Raw genomic sequence first — 16,408 nt, 5'->3', positions numbered from 1 at the left:
AACAGCTAAAAACTTTGGGGTTGGAGCGAAAATTACTTGAAACACTTGACTGGCTTTAGTTCTTTCATGGGACTTGTTCACACTAAACCTGCAAACCTATCAGTTTACCAACGGTGAAATTCCCGACGACGTAAAATGCCGAGGTCAGTGACAATGCCGGGAAAACAGCGGTACAGCTTCTGCAGGGCTCATAAATCCTAAACTAGTCCTCTAACGTGGCTTTGTGTGTTTTATTTCTAACAGAGAAATGTTGAGTTGTAACTTACTTAAAAAAAATAAAAAAAAAACAATTATAGTTCTTACTGCTAGAAAAAAAAAAAGAGTTAAGATCCTAAATTTAAACCTGACCCAATTAAGAGCTCCAAGAAGAAGAACAAGATTCAATCCCCTCTAATGCATCACAAACCACACCCACATTTAGCTGCATAAAGACTACTGTGACATTATGCATAGAGAAGAATCTAATAAAGACAGAACTAAGAGGTTCAGGAAAACTCCCAAATGATTTCAAAAGACGCGCGAGGCTGACGGCGTCGTGGTTTCCGAGGTACTATGAAGCAAGGCAGAGCCGAGCTCAGGTAAGGCTTCGTGGTGCTAAAAACAAAAACATGTCGGCAGATCAGAAGGCGGGCCGGAGAGAGCTTTTCACAGCAAGACGAGCGGTCGAACGCGAAGCTCAGAATCACATTTTTCTTTTGGTTCCAAACAGCGTTCAGATGCAGCATTAAAGGCTTTCAAAAACATGTGCAGCTGAAGGATATGTGGAAACGCCACTCGCACTCCACAGGGTTTGTTATCCAGACTCTGGTGTATTAAAACGCTCTTAGAAAAAAGTTTTAGCTTGTTGGTTAAAAATGATCCCAAACCAAGAAAAGGAAAGCAGCCGACAGAGCGGGAAGACGCAGGTGGAGTCACTGCTTTGAGGGGAAAGGTGCGGCTCCGAAGGGGTCGAGGTCCAGCGGCTGTGAGGGTGCCGCCTGCTGCTGAGGTCCACTGTGGATGACCAGTTCTGTGAAGGGCACCGCCCCGAAGTCATCCATGATTCGGCTCTCTCCGTGCAGAGAGCCCGTCCAGGACTTACCGTTGGCCGTGCCGATGTCGCCTTTTCCGTCGCTGAGGCCTTGGTACTGGCTGTGTCGGCTGCCGTCCTGAGGGTGGAAGGGTTTGGCTCCAAACGGATCTAAAAGGGCGTCGTCCACCGGCAGAGACGCTCCCTCGGCCATCGTTATATCCACACTGATGTTCTCCTTAGAGTCAGAGGTGCTGAGGAACTCGTTGCTGCTCTGCGAGTCTCTGCGGCCGACCTTCTTGTGTCTGCGGACTCGTTCGGGCGTGCGATAGGTCGGCTTGTTAGTCTTGCGCCCTCCCGTCGGTGTGCCGTGGTGCCGCTTGCCGTTGCTGCCCCCAGCCGTGGCTTCCTGTTTGGTCTTCCGCTGGCGGGATGACAGCTTCTGAAGGCTGCGCTGCTTCAGCCTCTGCTGCTGAGGACTCGCCGACTCCTCGAAGGGCGTCCGGAAGATGTCTTCGGCACTTCTGGAGGTGGTGGGAGGTTGGGCGGTGGGGCTTGGCTGGAAGGGAGAGAAGCCAAATGCATCGATGCCCTCAGGAGAAACTGGCGGCGTTTGTCCCATGGGGACGTCACCGCCACTCCTGCTCGACCTCGAGAGGTTCCGGCTGAACGGCGCTTTGGTAAAAACGTCGAACTCGTCTGCCGCCTGCTGCTCATGGCCGACCTTGAAAGGCGCTTTAGTGAAGATATCTGTGACCTCTGGAGGTTCCACAGGTGAAGCTCCTCCGACAAAGGGCACGGCCCCAAAAACATCCACAGGCTCCACAGCTCTCACTCCACCAGGGGACTCTGGGGGAGTGATCAGAGCCATCCCAGAAGGAGGACTCCTGGTGGCAGCAGTCGCTCCTTTAGCTCCTGCAGGTTTCTTTGAGCGGTTCTTCACCCTGCTGGCATCATAGTCTGAATCTGAGCTGTGTTTGTCTTCATCCTCCTCTCCCTCCTCCTCAGAGTCCATCAGCAAAGGCCTCTGTCCAAAATTCTCTGGCTCGGTGTCTTCACCATGCTCGCTGTTCAACGCCTCCTCTTCCTCCGGCTCTTCGTCCTCGCTGCTCTTAGGTGAAGGAGGGTCAGACTCGAAGTCGCTGTCGGACTCGTCGCCGGGCCTGCAGTTGGTCTTCCTGCTCGGTTTGTGCTCCTTGTGGGTCGGCTGCAGACTCTCAGCAGGTTCAGGAACGCCGACCTCCTCGCTGGTCGGCTCGGCCTTCTGCGCACTGGTACCTGCAGAAACAAAACACAGATAATACAGATGTTAACCCCTGATCCTTCCAGATGTTTGATAGTTTTAACAACTGCCAAGTCAGATTTCTTGAAGGCATCCAACCCTTTTCTGATCTCTCCAAAAACAAAACTCAGTTTTTCATTTAGAAAACCTCACAAACCTGCAATGACTTCAGATCACACAAAACCAGTCAGAATAATAACACTGCAGGACGTGTAACTCAAGTCTTTGCTACTCATGTGTTTCGACAAAAACAAAGAAAGAAATCAGATGGACCAATCCCCCAAAACGCCTGTGCAACGTTAACATAAAATAACTATTTTATGGAAAATCGGTGACATCTCCCAGCTGGCAGCAGGTTTAACATGCCTACATTAGAAAATGATTTTGACACAGGAGGACTCGCAGGCAGAAGACAAGGCTGGTATCAGAACGCAGGTCATAAAAGATTTTTTCATATGACTGAGCAGCATCCATCCCACATGCTGTCGAGACCCCTAAACGTTTTACCCAGTGAATTCCACGGATGTCCACAGAGCAGGCATCCAGGGTCTCAATGCCAGTTTCTGTTCCTCTACAAAGTGAAATATTTTGGCTGTGACTCATAAGAATAATTTTATTGATCCCAAAGGGAGATTCATAGTTTTTACATGTGTCTTGGAGAGGTTAAAGTTTTTTAAAAAAACTGAGCTTAAATGAGCCAGCTGTTAAAATTTCATGTAGATTATCTCCTGAAGTTGTTGTAAATGCCGAGGCGCTCTGGTTTCACATTTTTCTTATCCAACATCATTTTAAGGTTACGCCGAACACATGAAAACACGGAGTGAGTCGCTTGTATGAGTGACACTCAGGCAGTCTGAGTCTAATGCTCTACAGTTCCTCCTTTTCTTTTCATTTCCATGTAGAAAAACTATTTTGGTCCGAAATCGATCTTTCCTTCTCGTCTTCGTCCGCCGCCTCTCAGACTGCTTCCATCCATCGTTGTTACCAACCTTCAGCTCACTCTGGCCGGCGGTGCCCTCTGAAGAGCTGATATCAGAGCTGTCTTGTTTAAGAGCTCCAGTCTGTGCTGCACTGGTGTTTGAGCTCTGCCTCCTGTTGTCCACATTACACCTGAATCACCGTGTGAACGCATTTTGAATTTTGCAGGAAAACTGTTAAAATGTATCCAAATGGGTGAAAACTGATTGTTGTTTTTGTGAAACAACAACTGATTCAATCAATTTTGCTAAAATCAAAAGTCAATGATAAGTGACAGACAGAGTCCTGATGCCTTCCGCTGCTTCTTCGACCGCTGTATTATGGAGGCATTACCCAGGATTACTCGGCTTATACGCAAACCTCCCCACACAAACAAATGCCCAAAAGTTTGTCTTATACTGAAGCAGAAGTGCAATCGCAAAAGTCAATATGGTCTAAAAGCTGCTCCGACTTCTCATCTCTGATCCTGCCATAAGAAGAGCGAGCTTAGAGGCCGGGGAAATAAGACGAGCAGCTTTTCAAGATTCACAGAATTACTTTTAAAGTTTAGAGATTTAAGCTGCGAGCGTCCCTTTAGACTTGAAAAAGGAAGCTTTGTTCTCTTATTTAAACTCTGCATTTTTGGAAATTCTTACATGTATTTTGGCATTTGGAGGAAAAATTTCTGCCTTCAGTGTGTAAATTTATGTCCAAGAGATTTGCATAATGGCAACTTAGAAATTATCCTAATTAGCGAGTGGATAGTCTCCAATTGTATTGAAGATAAACGGTGCCATATACAATGAGCCAATTCATTGTTCCCTATTAGAGGAACGCTGGGAAAAAGAGAAGAAGAGAACGACCCCCTGCTGCGAACATGAAAATGGAAACCAAGCGTCCAAACTGGCAGGACGTGACGGCGGATCAGCCAAAAGCTTTGCTGCCGATAAATCAAACAAGGCAGCACTCAAAGATAAGAAGTCCGAGCTGCTCTGCATCTGCTCGGCCCACCCGGATTAGAACTTGTAATCATGCTCACCTCCCGGAACGAGGCGAGCCCGCCAAACAATAGAAACATCTTTAATCATGAGAGAAGATGTCAGAGCCACGCGGATTTGTTTTGTGTTCCTCCGGTGGGGTGGGGGGAGATTCTGAAGGATTACAGGCTGCGTCTGATCTCTTAAAGATACAAATAAGTGGCGAAAACATGCGTGTGATTGTTCTCTTGTGTGACGGGAGATAAAATCTGTTAGAAATGAGCGAGAGCAGCAGGGGCTTACAGAAGTCTGTTCCCTCGCCGAACAACCGCCGCCGAGCACAGATTGATTTGACGAGGCCGCCGAGAGGTGAACCCAGCGACGGCGAGCCAAACGGGAACGCCCACATTGCATTTTATCCTGCAGGGTTCAGGTTAACGATTTTGGAGAGGGACGTGTCTGTAAAACTGTAGCTGCTGGATGGTCTGAACGCCTCCTCTATCCAGTACACCGTGTCGATTCCTACATGCATTTAGATGAGGGAGGAGAGGCGGCTGTAGGAGGACGAACAGGTGCAGTGTTTGTACAGGTGTGCCTCAGAGGTGGAATATACAAATCTTGTCCTTTTGATCTTGTTTCAGTAACTCATCACTTTGCATCACGCCGAATTAAAATTGACCCTAAACAGAAAACACGATGAGCACCTGTTACACCTGAAGCAATGAAATTAAGGAAAAAAAATATTTTATGAATCAGTTGTGCGACGCGTCGTATTTAACTGACATCGCTTCAGGCCTGTGAGATCTAAATCATCATTGCTGTCAGAATTTGCTTTCCCCCCCACTAACAGAGGACAAAGATACTTCTAAAAAGTATTTACTTTTCTTCAAAAAGCCCTTTCTGGGTTCTTCCAAACCACAGAATCAGGGTTGGGGCGAAGGAACTTCAGTGAGTTGTAATAATAGTTGATACACCTGTGGTCTCAACTCCTTCCTCGCATCTCTGGTAAGAGGAGCTACGACACAATGAGAAAGGGGGCTTGATTGACAAATGAAAGCGTGCGTGTGCACTGCTGGATCGTCCATCGTGAACTGCAGCATATTCAAAGCCTCTTTGATAAATCTTTGCTGTATAGTTTTACTCACAGCATCCTGATAGACTGATATCCAAATATGGTCAAAATTCCACCACAGACAGAAAGAAATGACGAGAACATGAAAGTTTGTCCAGAACTAAACCTGCAAACAAGGATTAACCACACTGAACTCACCATGTTCAGAGCTTTAATCTCCATCCGGTTTCCAGCAAACTAGGCATAGGGGCAAAGTCAGATTCACATCTACCCCTTTATATGGAAGATTCATCGATTTAACAGGAGAACTGCAGCCAAAATGCATGTAGGAGACTTGAAAATGTCTTTGTTGCCAAAGGTTGCAGAAATGCACCCTTAACCAAGCGAGTGAAGGACGCATGCGTCGCTGCTTCTGTTTCACACTGTTTTGCCAACCAGCCGTTGCACAGCATCTCAAACATGCTCAGCTTTCAGTACGAGCTAGACGGGGCGACACTTAAGACAGCCATCCTAACATCAGGAACATCTTGCTCGTGGTGTAGTGGTGGAGAGACTCTAAGCTTCTCTTTAAGGATAAAAAAGGAACCAAAGTGAGTATTGATTTTGGATGTTTTTTATTCATCAGTAACATTCTATAAAGAAGTACATTCACACTCACAGTATGATACAGGACCTTTTACATAGTCTGCTGCAAAAACAAGAAAACTACTGATCTATAGGTTGTTGTCTTTCTGCAGGAGAGGTACCAGGAGCTGCTGGAGTCAACTAAAGCTGAAGAGCTGTGACATTTTTCCAACACTTCTAATGAGAAGTTAAAAAAAAAAAAAAATCCAATAGTTTTAGTCATCTTATTGGAGGCTTCCTAACACATCTGCATGATTTAAGGCTAACAAAAAATAAAACAAAAATATAGTAACAAAGGGGGGAAACATCGCCCCGAGACAGAGAGGAAAGAGCACAGAAAAGTTGCAAATGTAAACAATATAAAACAACATCATCCTACAGATCCTGGGACAGTACTTCCTGTTTTGCTGCACTTTCAAAATAAAATAAAGTGCATTAATAACACTGACTGTCCCTTTCACTTGTTTTTGGCTCTGATGGTTCGCTTGTCCGAGCTATAGACCCATCCACCAATACACATGAACAAGATGTTTCTGAGAATGGCTGTCTCACTAAATGAAAAATGAGAAGTAAACAAATAAAACAAATAATTAAAAAAATAAAAACCAAAACTTAAATGAAGCAGTTTTTCCAAAAAAAGGCCCCAGTAAAGGCAGGCAGTGACATGAGCAGAAAAATGAGGTGGAACAGAAGCATCAAGCAGCTTTAACTCCAAACTTACCTTCAGCTAAACACAAATTACCACCGACTATATTCATTACAATGTGATATGGTTCATGTGTGGATGAGTGCCAAGGGAAACGCTCACTTGCTGACCTAAGGCGGATAAACAGCACAGTGAGGATCAACAAACATACAGCCCTTTAGGATTGTATGGATTAAAAAAAAAAAAAAAAAAAAAAAAAAAAAAAAAAAAAAAAAAAAAAAAAAAAAAAAAAAAAAAAATTTCCTCAATTTTTGACCAAAAATCAACATTTAAACAAGAGAATGTGCCATCAGCCAGTTGTATTCAACATAAAACTATTAAAACAATAACGAAAGTTAGAGTCAAGTCGAGCTGTGGCAGCTCCCTATCAAAATCATCATCTTTATATGAGTGGGATCTACTTTAATCACTTGTTTGGTCCATTGTTGTGGCAAAGAAAGAAAAAAAAAAAACCCCCACATCCTTTCATTAACCATCCAAGTTTTTGTATCCACTATAATTTTCTAAGCAGGTAAATTAACTGCATGAAAACAGTAAATCTGTCATGGATAAAGGAAAGTTTTTCAAAGAAATCCTTTTACGTAACCACACTCGCTCATTTTAGCGGATAAATTAGTCACTTAAAGGTTAAGATTACCTATAACATGTCGTAATCCGCCGTGACATCGGGTACGGGGAAGGCCAATAACACATTTTCTGATTCGACCTCATAAAGTTACTCAGAGATCTTTAAGAGTTACGACGGGCACCCTGTTATCTGCGCTTGATAGAGTTAAAGTAAGATTTTATGGAAGTTCCTGTAAAGTAAATCAGCACACTGGTCTTTTTATAAAATGTAGTTCCTTTGTTAAAAAAAATAAAATAAAAATACTGTCAGCTGTTGGTCATCGAAGAGGATTAAAATCAACTTCCCCACCGTCTGGCAGCAGGCACAAGTACAAGTCGCCAACACCAGAAACACTTGAATCACAAACTGGATATTTATTAGGGTTTTAACGCTCAGAAGCAGAGCTGCAGGGGACCAGCAGGTGGAGCTGGAGCCCGATATCGAATCGCGGAAAATAAAACCTGACCCGATCCGGTTTTTAAAGTCAGCAGCGGGCTTTAAAACAACAAAACACTAAACTAACCAACTAATGGCACAAACACGAGCGAAGAGGCTGCTCCAAAATTTGCTGCAAATTTTTTCATGCCAGCCTGAAGGAATGAGTCCCAACAAAGTGGGTTCTGCATCAGCTCGGTACAAGAGTCCCTTTTCTTGTTTTTTGGCTTCTTTTTTGGTTTTTCATTTTATCCAATTTGAACTTGTATAGATTTTTATATTCCTTAAGTAATAAGTGAAGACGATAAAATATTTCCACACTTACATTCAAGTGCTTATAGGGTTATATTGCATTGTCATCTTGTCTTAATCTACTCTAAGATGGATTTGCATTAAGCCTGCGTGTTTGAGATGAATTTACTGTAGAGAGAGAGAAAAGAAAAAAACACTCACTCTCCTTTAGAAAATAAAGTGTTTCAGGATTAATCATTAAATATATTCCATTAATTATAAACGGCGTGTCTAAATCACCTATCAAAACATTAATCAATTCACATTTAAGGAGCAGGAAGAGTACAGAGGCACAGAAGCTTATTGCTGCCACCGATGTGATAAATGTAGAAATACTGCGCTCAGATATTCACATTGCTTTAACAAGGCTGTGATCTGTGTTCGGGGAGAAGGGGAGGGGGGGTGAACCACAAGCAGTCTGACCGGTTAATGAAGCCAAATCAGAAGAACTAATCATCAGGTTATGACGTCGGCCTCCACAGTAAAGTGCTCACTCCACATGTGAAGAACATTTGAGGCTTCGGGAAAACTATTGTGCAACGTGTGAGGAATCTTTGCAGTTTCAATGGCCGCGCAGGGGCGACAGTATCACCATGTAAACAAACGGCAACGAGCCATAACTTTGGAAGTTCAAGTTTGCTTTTTTCCCCCTCCTCAAAGTGGAGTTTGTTAGTACCAGGGCTGAGCGATGGTTCGACAGACGCCGTAATAATACAGGAGCTGAAAGATGGGTGTGAGATCATCTCAGCTACATGTTTCAGTCCCTAACACCAAATATATAGCACCAACTCTCCGATATGGTAAATCAGGCAAAATAAAACATGTTTACAAAGCTGCGAGTAAAACAGACGCTTTCGGACCAAAGAGTTCCAACGATCAGAGCTTTTTTCGTCCTTTCTGATGAAAACTGAGTTGAATAGAAAAGCTTAGAAAAGACAGACCAAGGAAGGAGCTGTGGGGGGGTTGTAATTTACTACGCAGTAATACTGTCCTTCACTGCCTCACTGCGAGTGACTCCTTGATGTACAGGACTGGTTTAAATCTATGGATCTTCCCAGGAACGCAGCTGGACTTCACAGTGATGACAACCGTTATTTAGCTCTCATTATGCCAATGCAATAATTAGTGTGTGCCTGTTTTTCCATTGTATTAGCAAACTACGGAAATGCTCCAACTCGGCTCTGAAGTCATAAAAATGACAATATTTGACCTGATGAGTCCAAATCAGGTTCTTAAAGCCTGGACCAATGTCTCTGTGTTTTACTCTAATTTTATTTATCTATTTATTTGTAAATATACAAGTTGTCAGTGCTGCCACAGCAAACACCAACGCCACTAAAGGCTCCTCTTGTGCTGGAGTTGTCTGTGAACTTTATGGCCTCATTCCTGAAGTGCAGACATGCAGAAAGGTGCGACTTCCTGTCAGAGTCGAAGGAACTGCAAAAGTCCGAAAGCAGCTCAAGCGTTTGGCTGAACACCGAATAACCCGCTTTATTAAGACGACTGTAATACTATTAAATTCAAATGGTGCTATAATGAATTTGCTGCAAAATTTAACACCATGAAGAAAAAAAATATTCTTATGACTCCTGAAATTCTTTTAATTAGATGGCCTTTGTATTCATTTATTCACCAGTCAGAAACTAAATAACTGACATTTAAACATCACTCAGCCCTTTGTAGTACCAACCACGTGACATTTCATATTGCTTTTAAACAGCAATTTCATCCAGCTCTTGTCCAAGCTGGACACAGAAGTTTTTGCTTCTCACCAAACTTTTTTTTTTTAAATGCACTTTTATTCAAAGTGTAATTTAATCCAAAGTGCCTCACAATGAGCACATACCTCTGACTGTTCTGTGTTAGTACCTTGCTCCAGCCGCGTGGAGAGAGACGTGTTTATGAGTGGACTTCCATCTGACTTGCATAAAGGTTTGTTCCAACAGGACATTATATTTTCATTAATAAGCCCTCTGTTAAACTTCACTGCACTGAATGCATCGACACACCTGCTACTCCTTCGCTTCCTATTTTAACCACAGGAGGAGCAAAAGCTGCAATTTGCTTTTTTTAAACCATTATTATTAATAATAATATGATTCATAATGACAGCATAAGTGCATCTAAATCTTCCAACTAACATTAGGAAACAACACAAATCTGGCTGATCATTGGTTTTAAATGGCCCACTGCTGGGTCCTTGTGGCATAGGAGCTTCTGACCAGAGGTCAGGTGAGGGGAGAAGACTGGGATGAGGGGGGGGGGGGGCAGGAAGAGGACAGACTGGGGGAGGCAGGTGGCTCCACAGTGTTGGGTCCTCACGGTAGAGACTCCTCTAAGACTTGCCTGCGTTGGCCACAAATGGGACTGAGCCGAAGAGATCCTCTGGAGGAAGGGGCTTGGCTGCGGCGGCAGGCGGCGGTCGGTCAGTTTCCACGCTCGTTGTCCTCTCCGCTGGCTTTTCTGTACATAAAAGATCACAATTAGATATCTACAGCTACGAGGTGATAGAAGTAGTTTTGAAATTAAATATTGTTGCATATGATTGTGGGTGTTACTGATAAATGTTCCCTCAAATATGTACAGACTCCCACAGCTCTGAGAATACACTCAGTAAGAGCACAATGCCCAAAATCTGCTATTTTAACAACAGAAAAATGTTTATTCTCCATCTGGTTAAAAAGCTAAATAAACACGGTGATACACAATCATGTGGTTCACATGCCAGATTTTTCCCTTCATCTGAAAAAGACATTAACGAGGAGCTGAAATGTTTACAGAAAATTTCTCCGTCTACGGCAACACTTTTCAAACAATCACCTCTTTTCTTTCTTTTCTTGAAATGACAAAAGAGTTAAAACGTTAGAGTTCACTTGCTTGCTCTGAGCATGTCAAATTCCCGGTCAAGCAGCTCCTCCTCGGTCAATTTAGAAAAGTTGTCCTCTCCGAAAGGGTTCCAGCCTGACATATCGGGAGGGTTGCTGACTGCACTGCTGCAGCTCTGCAAAGGAGGGGTGACCCCATCTGTGGACAGCAGAGGGTTCCTACGGCAGAGAGAGGACAGCAAACAGACCACGTTAGAGACAATACCAATCAGATATTTCTCAGACCTCACAAACTGCATGCGTTTTCCAAACAACCGATAGGTCTGAAAAAACCCAATGCTGAAGTGAGAACAAACGGCTGAGGTCACGGTGCTTGCATCCATCTTCAACATACAGATGATTAATGTAAATCCCATTTTCACATCACATAAAAACTTTCTATGCTTAAAAATGGAAAGAAGGGAAATACTTTCACATGTAGAAGGAAACCAATCTAATTTCACTTCCACAAACAGATTCAAAGGACATTACCTAGGGTTAGTGTATGAGGGATCTACAGGAGATGGCCCCCCCATCTGGCAAGTACCAGCTCCAGTTCCTGTGGTGGGTGTGGTCGCATTGTAGGAACCCAGAGGGATCTGGAACTCAAGAGGGGAAGACATATAGGGGAGAGGCTGCTGAGCAGGATGATGCTGCTGCTGCTGTGGATGTTGTTGATGATGTTGCTGATGCTGCTGTTGTTGCTGGACAAAAGCCTGTTGGTACTGTTGCAGCTGTTAGGGAAGGAAGAGAGGGAGAAGAAGGGGGGGAGGGAATGAGGGACGGACCATTGATTTCATGGCGCATTATGATGATGAAATGTTGTTAGAAACCAGTTCTGGATTTGGAAAGCTGGGGACACGGTGGAGGGGAGGGATGAGGGAATGAAAGTCAAAACAGCACATCGAACACCAAACTGAACACATCAACTAATAACGACTAACTCAAACTATGGCTGACAGATCAATTTTCTGGCCAATCAGAGAGTCCGAAACACTTCGAAACAAGATGCTCAAGTCAGTTAAAGTTCTGGGGTATTGATCTGGTCAACCGCACGTGGGAGATTCCAGGAGACAGTCGTTTCAGGAGAGCTGGTATCGACGTCTTTGTACAAGGTGGAACAGGATGAACACTGCCAGAACCCTACAGAAGGCCACTGGTGTGAATGTTTCGGACCGAACAACCAAAAAGAGACTTCACGAGGTTGGCAGTTCCAACACTGGCACCCTGTGCTTTTCACAGAAGAGAGCAGGTTCACTCTGAGCACATGTGACAGACGTGAAGGGGTCTGGAGAAGGCCATGCTGCACGTAACATCGTTCAGCATGAACAGTTTGGTGCTATGGTCCATGATGGTCTGGGAAGGGATATCCATAGGCAACATCACCCTAACTGCCAGAAAGTATGAGGATGAAAGCCTTGGACCCACAGTCAAACCCTACACTGGAGCAGTGGGTCCAGGGTTCCTCCTGGTGCACGACAACGATTGGAGGATACAGGAATTGATAACATTGACCGTCCCTTAACGCTCGCCTGACCTAAATCCAATAGAAAACCTCTGGGTCTTCATGTTTAGGGTCATCCAATCACTCATGATCTGGGAAGAGATCCCAGAGGACACCATCCATTGCCTCATTAAAAGCATGCATACAAGCGCACAGGGGACAAGTACCTTTTTAAGTTGCTGCAATGAAATTTTTGCAAAATGGGCCAGTCTGCTGCATCAGTTTTTCACTCATTTTCAGTGCGTCTTTGAATTCAGGGCTCTGCAGGTTAATAATTTTAAGTTCTATAAAATGATGTAGCAGTTTTACCCAGTCCATATCAGTGCAGATATCTAGCATAATTTTTTCCCCCCATTGCAGTCTCATGTGTTTCCAAAGTGTTCCTTTAATTTGTTTGAGTAGTATATAAATAAATTCTGCAAATGACGACGAAATGAAAAAATACAGTTTATGGTTCACCTTTTTCTCTAAATCCTCTAGTCATCCAACACTTTCTCTACTCTCCAAGTTTGTAAAGCAGTTTTTTCACACTGCTGTTGTGCATTTAAAGTACCGCACAAATGAAACTGATCCAATGTCATTAAACCATATTACAAATGTGCAACGCGTCTTCCTCACAATAAGGAGCAGGTCTAAGATCGGTGTGGAAATGCTGCTTTTTAAACACTAAGCAGGTATCTTGGGAATAAGAACAGTAATTCTGAGCACTCGCCTCTTCCCCCGAATATGAACCGCTTCATATGTCAGAACGCAACATAGATAAAACTGCTCCATTTCACCCTCTGTTCGATCCCCTCGTGGCTTCGCTCAGACCAGATTGCCTCTGAAATAAAACAGATGGTACGCGCTCGGTGGGAAACAGACTAAAAATTACGCCGCCCTTACAGTGCACATTTGGAGGACCTGTGTTTGTGTGTTTGATTCAGTAAATACTAGTTTTCAGAATATTTGGACAGATTCAGTAGGAAGTTTGAGCGTCTGCTTCCAATGCTGCTTGGCACAGACGTGAGGAGATTCGAGGGAGGAGGACTGGCTGCCAGTGTTTGGAACAGAGAGCAAATTTAGGCCATTATGACATTAAATGAAATATTCAGCTCCGTGTTATTTCACGCTGTGTCTCCATGTGTTTCGCTGTCATTTGCTCAAACTATTTACTGCAGTTTTGGATAAAGTCTTCTGCTCTGAAATGCTGTCACGTTTTTTTTTCCCCAGTCGCTTGAACAAAAAGCAAATTCAATTTGATGGCTGTCGATTCGAGAGCAGACTCCACATAAGCCAAGCCGCACAAGGCCAAAAAGGGGCCACATGTTTGTTGATATGGCCAGAACAAACTGAGAATTTGAAATTGAGATCTGTCCAAGTCAAGTATTACCTTCTTGATTTTTAAATATTGAGCATTGGAGCTACATGACTACAGGTAGATAGACTGGGAGCCATTTCTGCTGTTTGGTGTCTGGGTCTTGGCTGCAGACCCAGCTCTCTTCAGCAGGAGAAACTGCATGAGCACTGGAAGTGGTCCACAGGTGCGCAAAACAAAGATGATGTTGAATTAAACCAAACGTCCTTTTTAAACATAACGAATGCAGTCACCAAAGTTTAGGGTATCTTATTGCATCACTGGGGGTTTTGGCGTCACATCTAGACCTCTGAAAGGACTCACCATGGCGGCGTACTGAGCCTGAGCAACCTGCTGCTGATACATCATCTGCTGCTGCTGCTGCTGTTGGAGCATGGCCTGTTGTTGCTGCTGCTGAAGCATGGCCTGTTGTTGCTGCTGCTGAAGCATGGCCTGTTGTTGCTGCTGCTGAAGCATGGCCTGTTGCTGCTGCTGCTGCTGAAGCTGAAGCGACTGCTGCACAGCCTGTTGGTACTGAAGTCAAAATTTAAAAAAAAAAGTTTGGAAAACATTGCCTCCAAGTGATGGCTTAAAAATGACTGATGCGTAATAACTGGGATCATGGTGTGACGTACCTGGAGGTATTGGAGTTGCTGTGCATTTGCATGTTGTTGCTGCACTGCCTGGTGGTGGTGATGCTGTTGTAGCTGCTGCAGACGCAAATCACCAGGTTGTAGCTGCTGCAGGACTCTGTGTTGTTGACTGCTGGCCTGTGGCTGAGGCTGTTGCTGAGGCTGAGACTGTATGGATGGTTGCCCAGAGCCAGGAGTGGGAGCTGAGAGGTACAGATGAACAGCGTTTGTTCTTTAGACTCCAGAAAAGGAAATAACAAAATCCAGGATATCGAGGGGTTTATATATTCAGATATCACATGGTGACGAGAGCTGAGCTGGTTGCTGATTTACCAGTCAATCAACATTCTGCCTACATCCACAGATGAGGATGCAGGCAATCAGCAAAACATTGCAGCATTATCCTCATTTGGAAGATATTTAGTTCTGGAATTTATGCATAAATAAATAATCATAAATAATTTTCAGTAATTTTAAGAAATGTGTTTTGGTTTGTTTGAAAATAATACTGTGTATATATAGTCTGTACTGTATTTTGTCGAAATAAAGACTTTTAACAAACTCCTTTAAAGACATTTTCTTAGATATAAAAATCCATCCTACTGATGTTTAACAAACCTTTCTGGCCGTTGCTGACGGGTGCTGAAGGCACGGTCATCTTGACAGGGGTGACAGTGTTAGTGAGAGGCAGGACATTACTGTTTGCAGCCTTTGGCCGCTGTCTGGGAGCTATCGATGTTTCCGTTGGGCCCACAGAGTCTGTGATCCTGTAAAGGAGGAAGCAAAAGTGTCCCTCAGCATGTGCAGGAAGAACTGTACTATGTGCGTTTGTAACAGCTGACAGGCTGTGATCTCAAGAAAAAAACAAAACAAAAAAAACCAATAAAATAAAAAATGAATACATAAGATTAAAGTAATCCATCATTTCCATTTTCAGTTTATACATAATAAAACTGTCGGTGAGCAGCACCTGGCTTTCGTCAAGCTCTTCTTAGCAGCGACCTCGCTGGCTGTCAGAGGCTCAGGGAGTGACGTCGGGATGGGAGAGTTCTAGATAAACAGCAGGGAGGTTCATTTTAATAAGCCAGTGAGGAAAGGCTAAAGACATGCTGACTGTTTTATGCCTGTGACTTACGAAGAGATTTGGCACTGGACAGTCTTTTCCAGCTAATTTGAAGGCAAAATAGGACACTTGGTAAATGTCAGGTCTCTTCTCCTGGTCTGGTTCGAGCATATATCCTGAAGAAGATTAAAGATCACTTTATACACTATAAGAGCAAGATTTCTACAGTTAATTAAAAGGAAGTTTCAGTTACTTGAAACAAAAGTTAAAACTAGAGAGTTGAAAAAGAAACTATTTGAAACCACTTTCATGCATTTGTTCACTGACCTTTTGCTTGTTGGGCAATTGTGTAAACCACTACACTATTGAGCTGCTGTAATATCTTGTCCTCTTGATTGTTTTGCTTTGATGTAGTTACTTATCTAAGGTGGAAAGTTTTTTTTTGTTTTGTTTTTGCTTTGCTTTCTTTTATTCTTTGCTTCGAGCCCTGTGTACAGGAGCTGCATGCAAAAAGATCTTTCGTTAAAAGGGTTGGCGTAATAAGCAAATGCTTCAGCCAATACCTTTTGATTAGCCTTGTCTCATGCTTTCTTGCTTTGTGGTAGATCTTTGTTCTGTATTCATTGAGATATTTGAATGCTAATCAATAAAATCAAAATCAAATCAAATATCTTGTCTAAATTCCTAATTCTTGACCCTGACATTATAATAATTATGAGAAATCTTTTCTTTTAAAACTAAATATTTTTAATCCAGAACAATGAAACAGTAACCAGCAAACCCACTCTGCAAAGTAAGTAAAGCTAAACTAAAAATATATTTATATATATATAAAAAAAAAAAAATACATTTAAAAAAGTTTAACAATATCAACTCTGGTGCAGAACAACATGTATTTGGCATGTATTGTCTTCCCTTGACCACTTGGTGGAGCTGTTTGTCAAGTGTTTTAAAAAGGAAGCTCCGCCACAGGATACATTTGGGGAAGTGAAATAACTTGAGCACAAACAAAGCTGTCGTGACTGACGTCCTCGACTGGTTCAAACAGG

At 43.3% G+C, this 16,408-nt stretch overlaps 1 protein-coding gene across 3 annotated transcripts in view; it reads right to left on the bottom strand.

Moving 5' to 3' along the window:
• Positions 1 to 309: 309 nt before the first annotated feature.
• bmp2k (BMP2 inducible kinase) overlaps positions 310 to 16,408 on the bottom strand; it is a 54,254-nt gene continuing 38,155 nt past the window's right edge. The window contains exons 8-17 of one of the 3 annotated variants that reach the window (XM_042220105.1): positions 15,432 to 15,535; positions 15,267 to 15,346; positions 14,915 to 15,063; positions 14,300 to 14,499; positions 14,118 to 14,198; positions 13,989 to 14,063; positions 11,317 to 11,558; positions 10,838 to 11,004; positions 10,307 to 10,423; positions 310 to 2,287 (exon numbers count right to left, since the gene is read on the bottom strand). In XM_042220105.1, the coding sequence (XP_042076039.1) occupies positions 912 to 2,287; positions 10,307 to 10,423; positions 10,838 to 11,004; positions 11,317 to 11,558; positions 13,989 to 14,063; positions 14,118 to 14,198; positions 14,300 to 14,499; positions 14,915 to 15,063; positions 15,267 to 15,346; positions 15,432 to 15,535 (2,591 nt within the window). In that variant the 3' untranslated portion in view covers positions 310 to 911. Of the gene's footprint in view, positions 2,288 to 10,306; positions 10,424 to 10,837; positions 11,005 to 11,316; positions 11,559 to 13,988; positions 14,199 to 14,299; positions 14,500 to 14,914; positions 15,064 to 15,266; positions 15,347 to 15,431; positions 15,536 to 16,408 lie in introns of all 3 variants that reach the window. The other 2 variants (XM_042220106.1, XM_014333485.2) reach the window with 2 other exon arrangements.

This window comes from Haplochromis burtoni, unplaced genomic scaffold (genome assembly GCF_018398535.1).
Source record: "Haplochromis burtoni strain Fernald_Lab_line unplaced genomic scaffold, NCSU_Asbu1 Contig_43, whole genome shotgun sequence".
NCBI classification, from domain to species: Eukaryota; Metazoa; Chordata; class Actinopteri; order Cichliformes; family Cichlidae; genus Haplochromis; species Haplochromis burtoni.
This window is presented reverse-complemented; position numbering and strand designations above follow the sequence as displayed.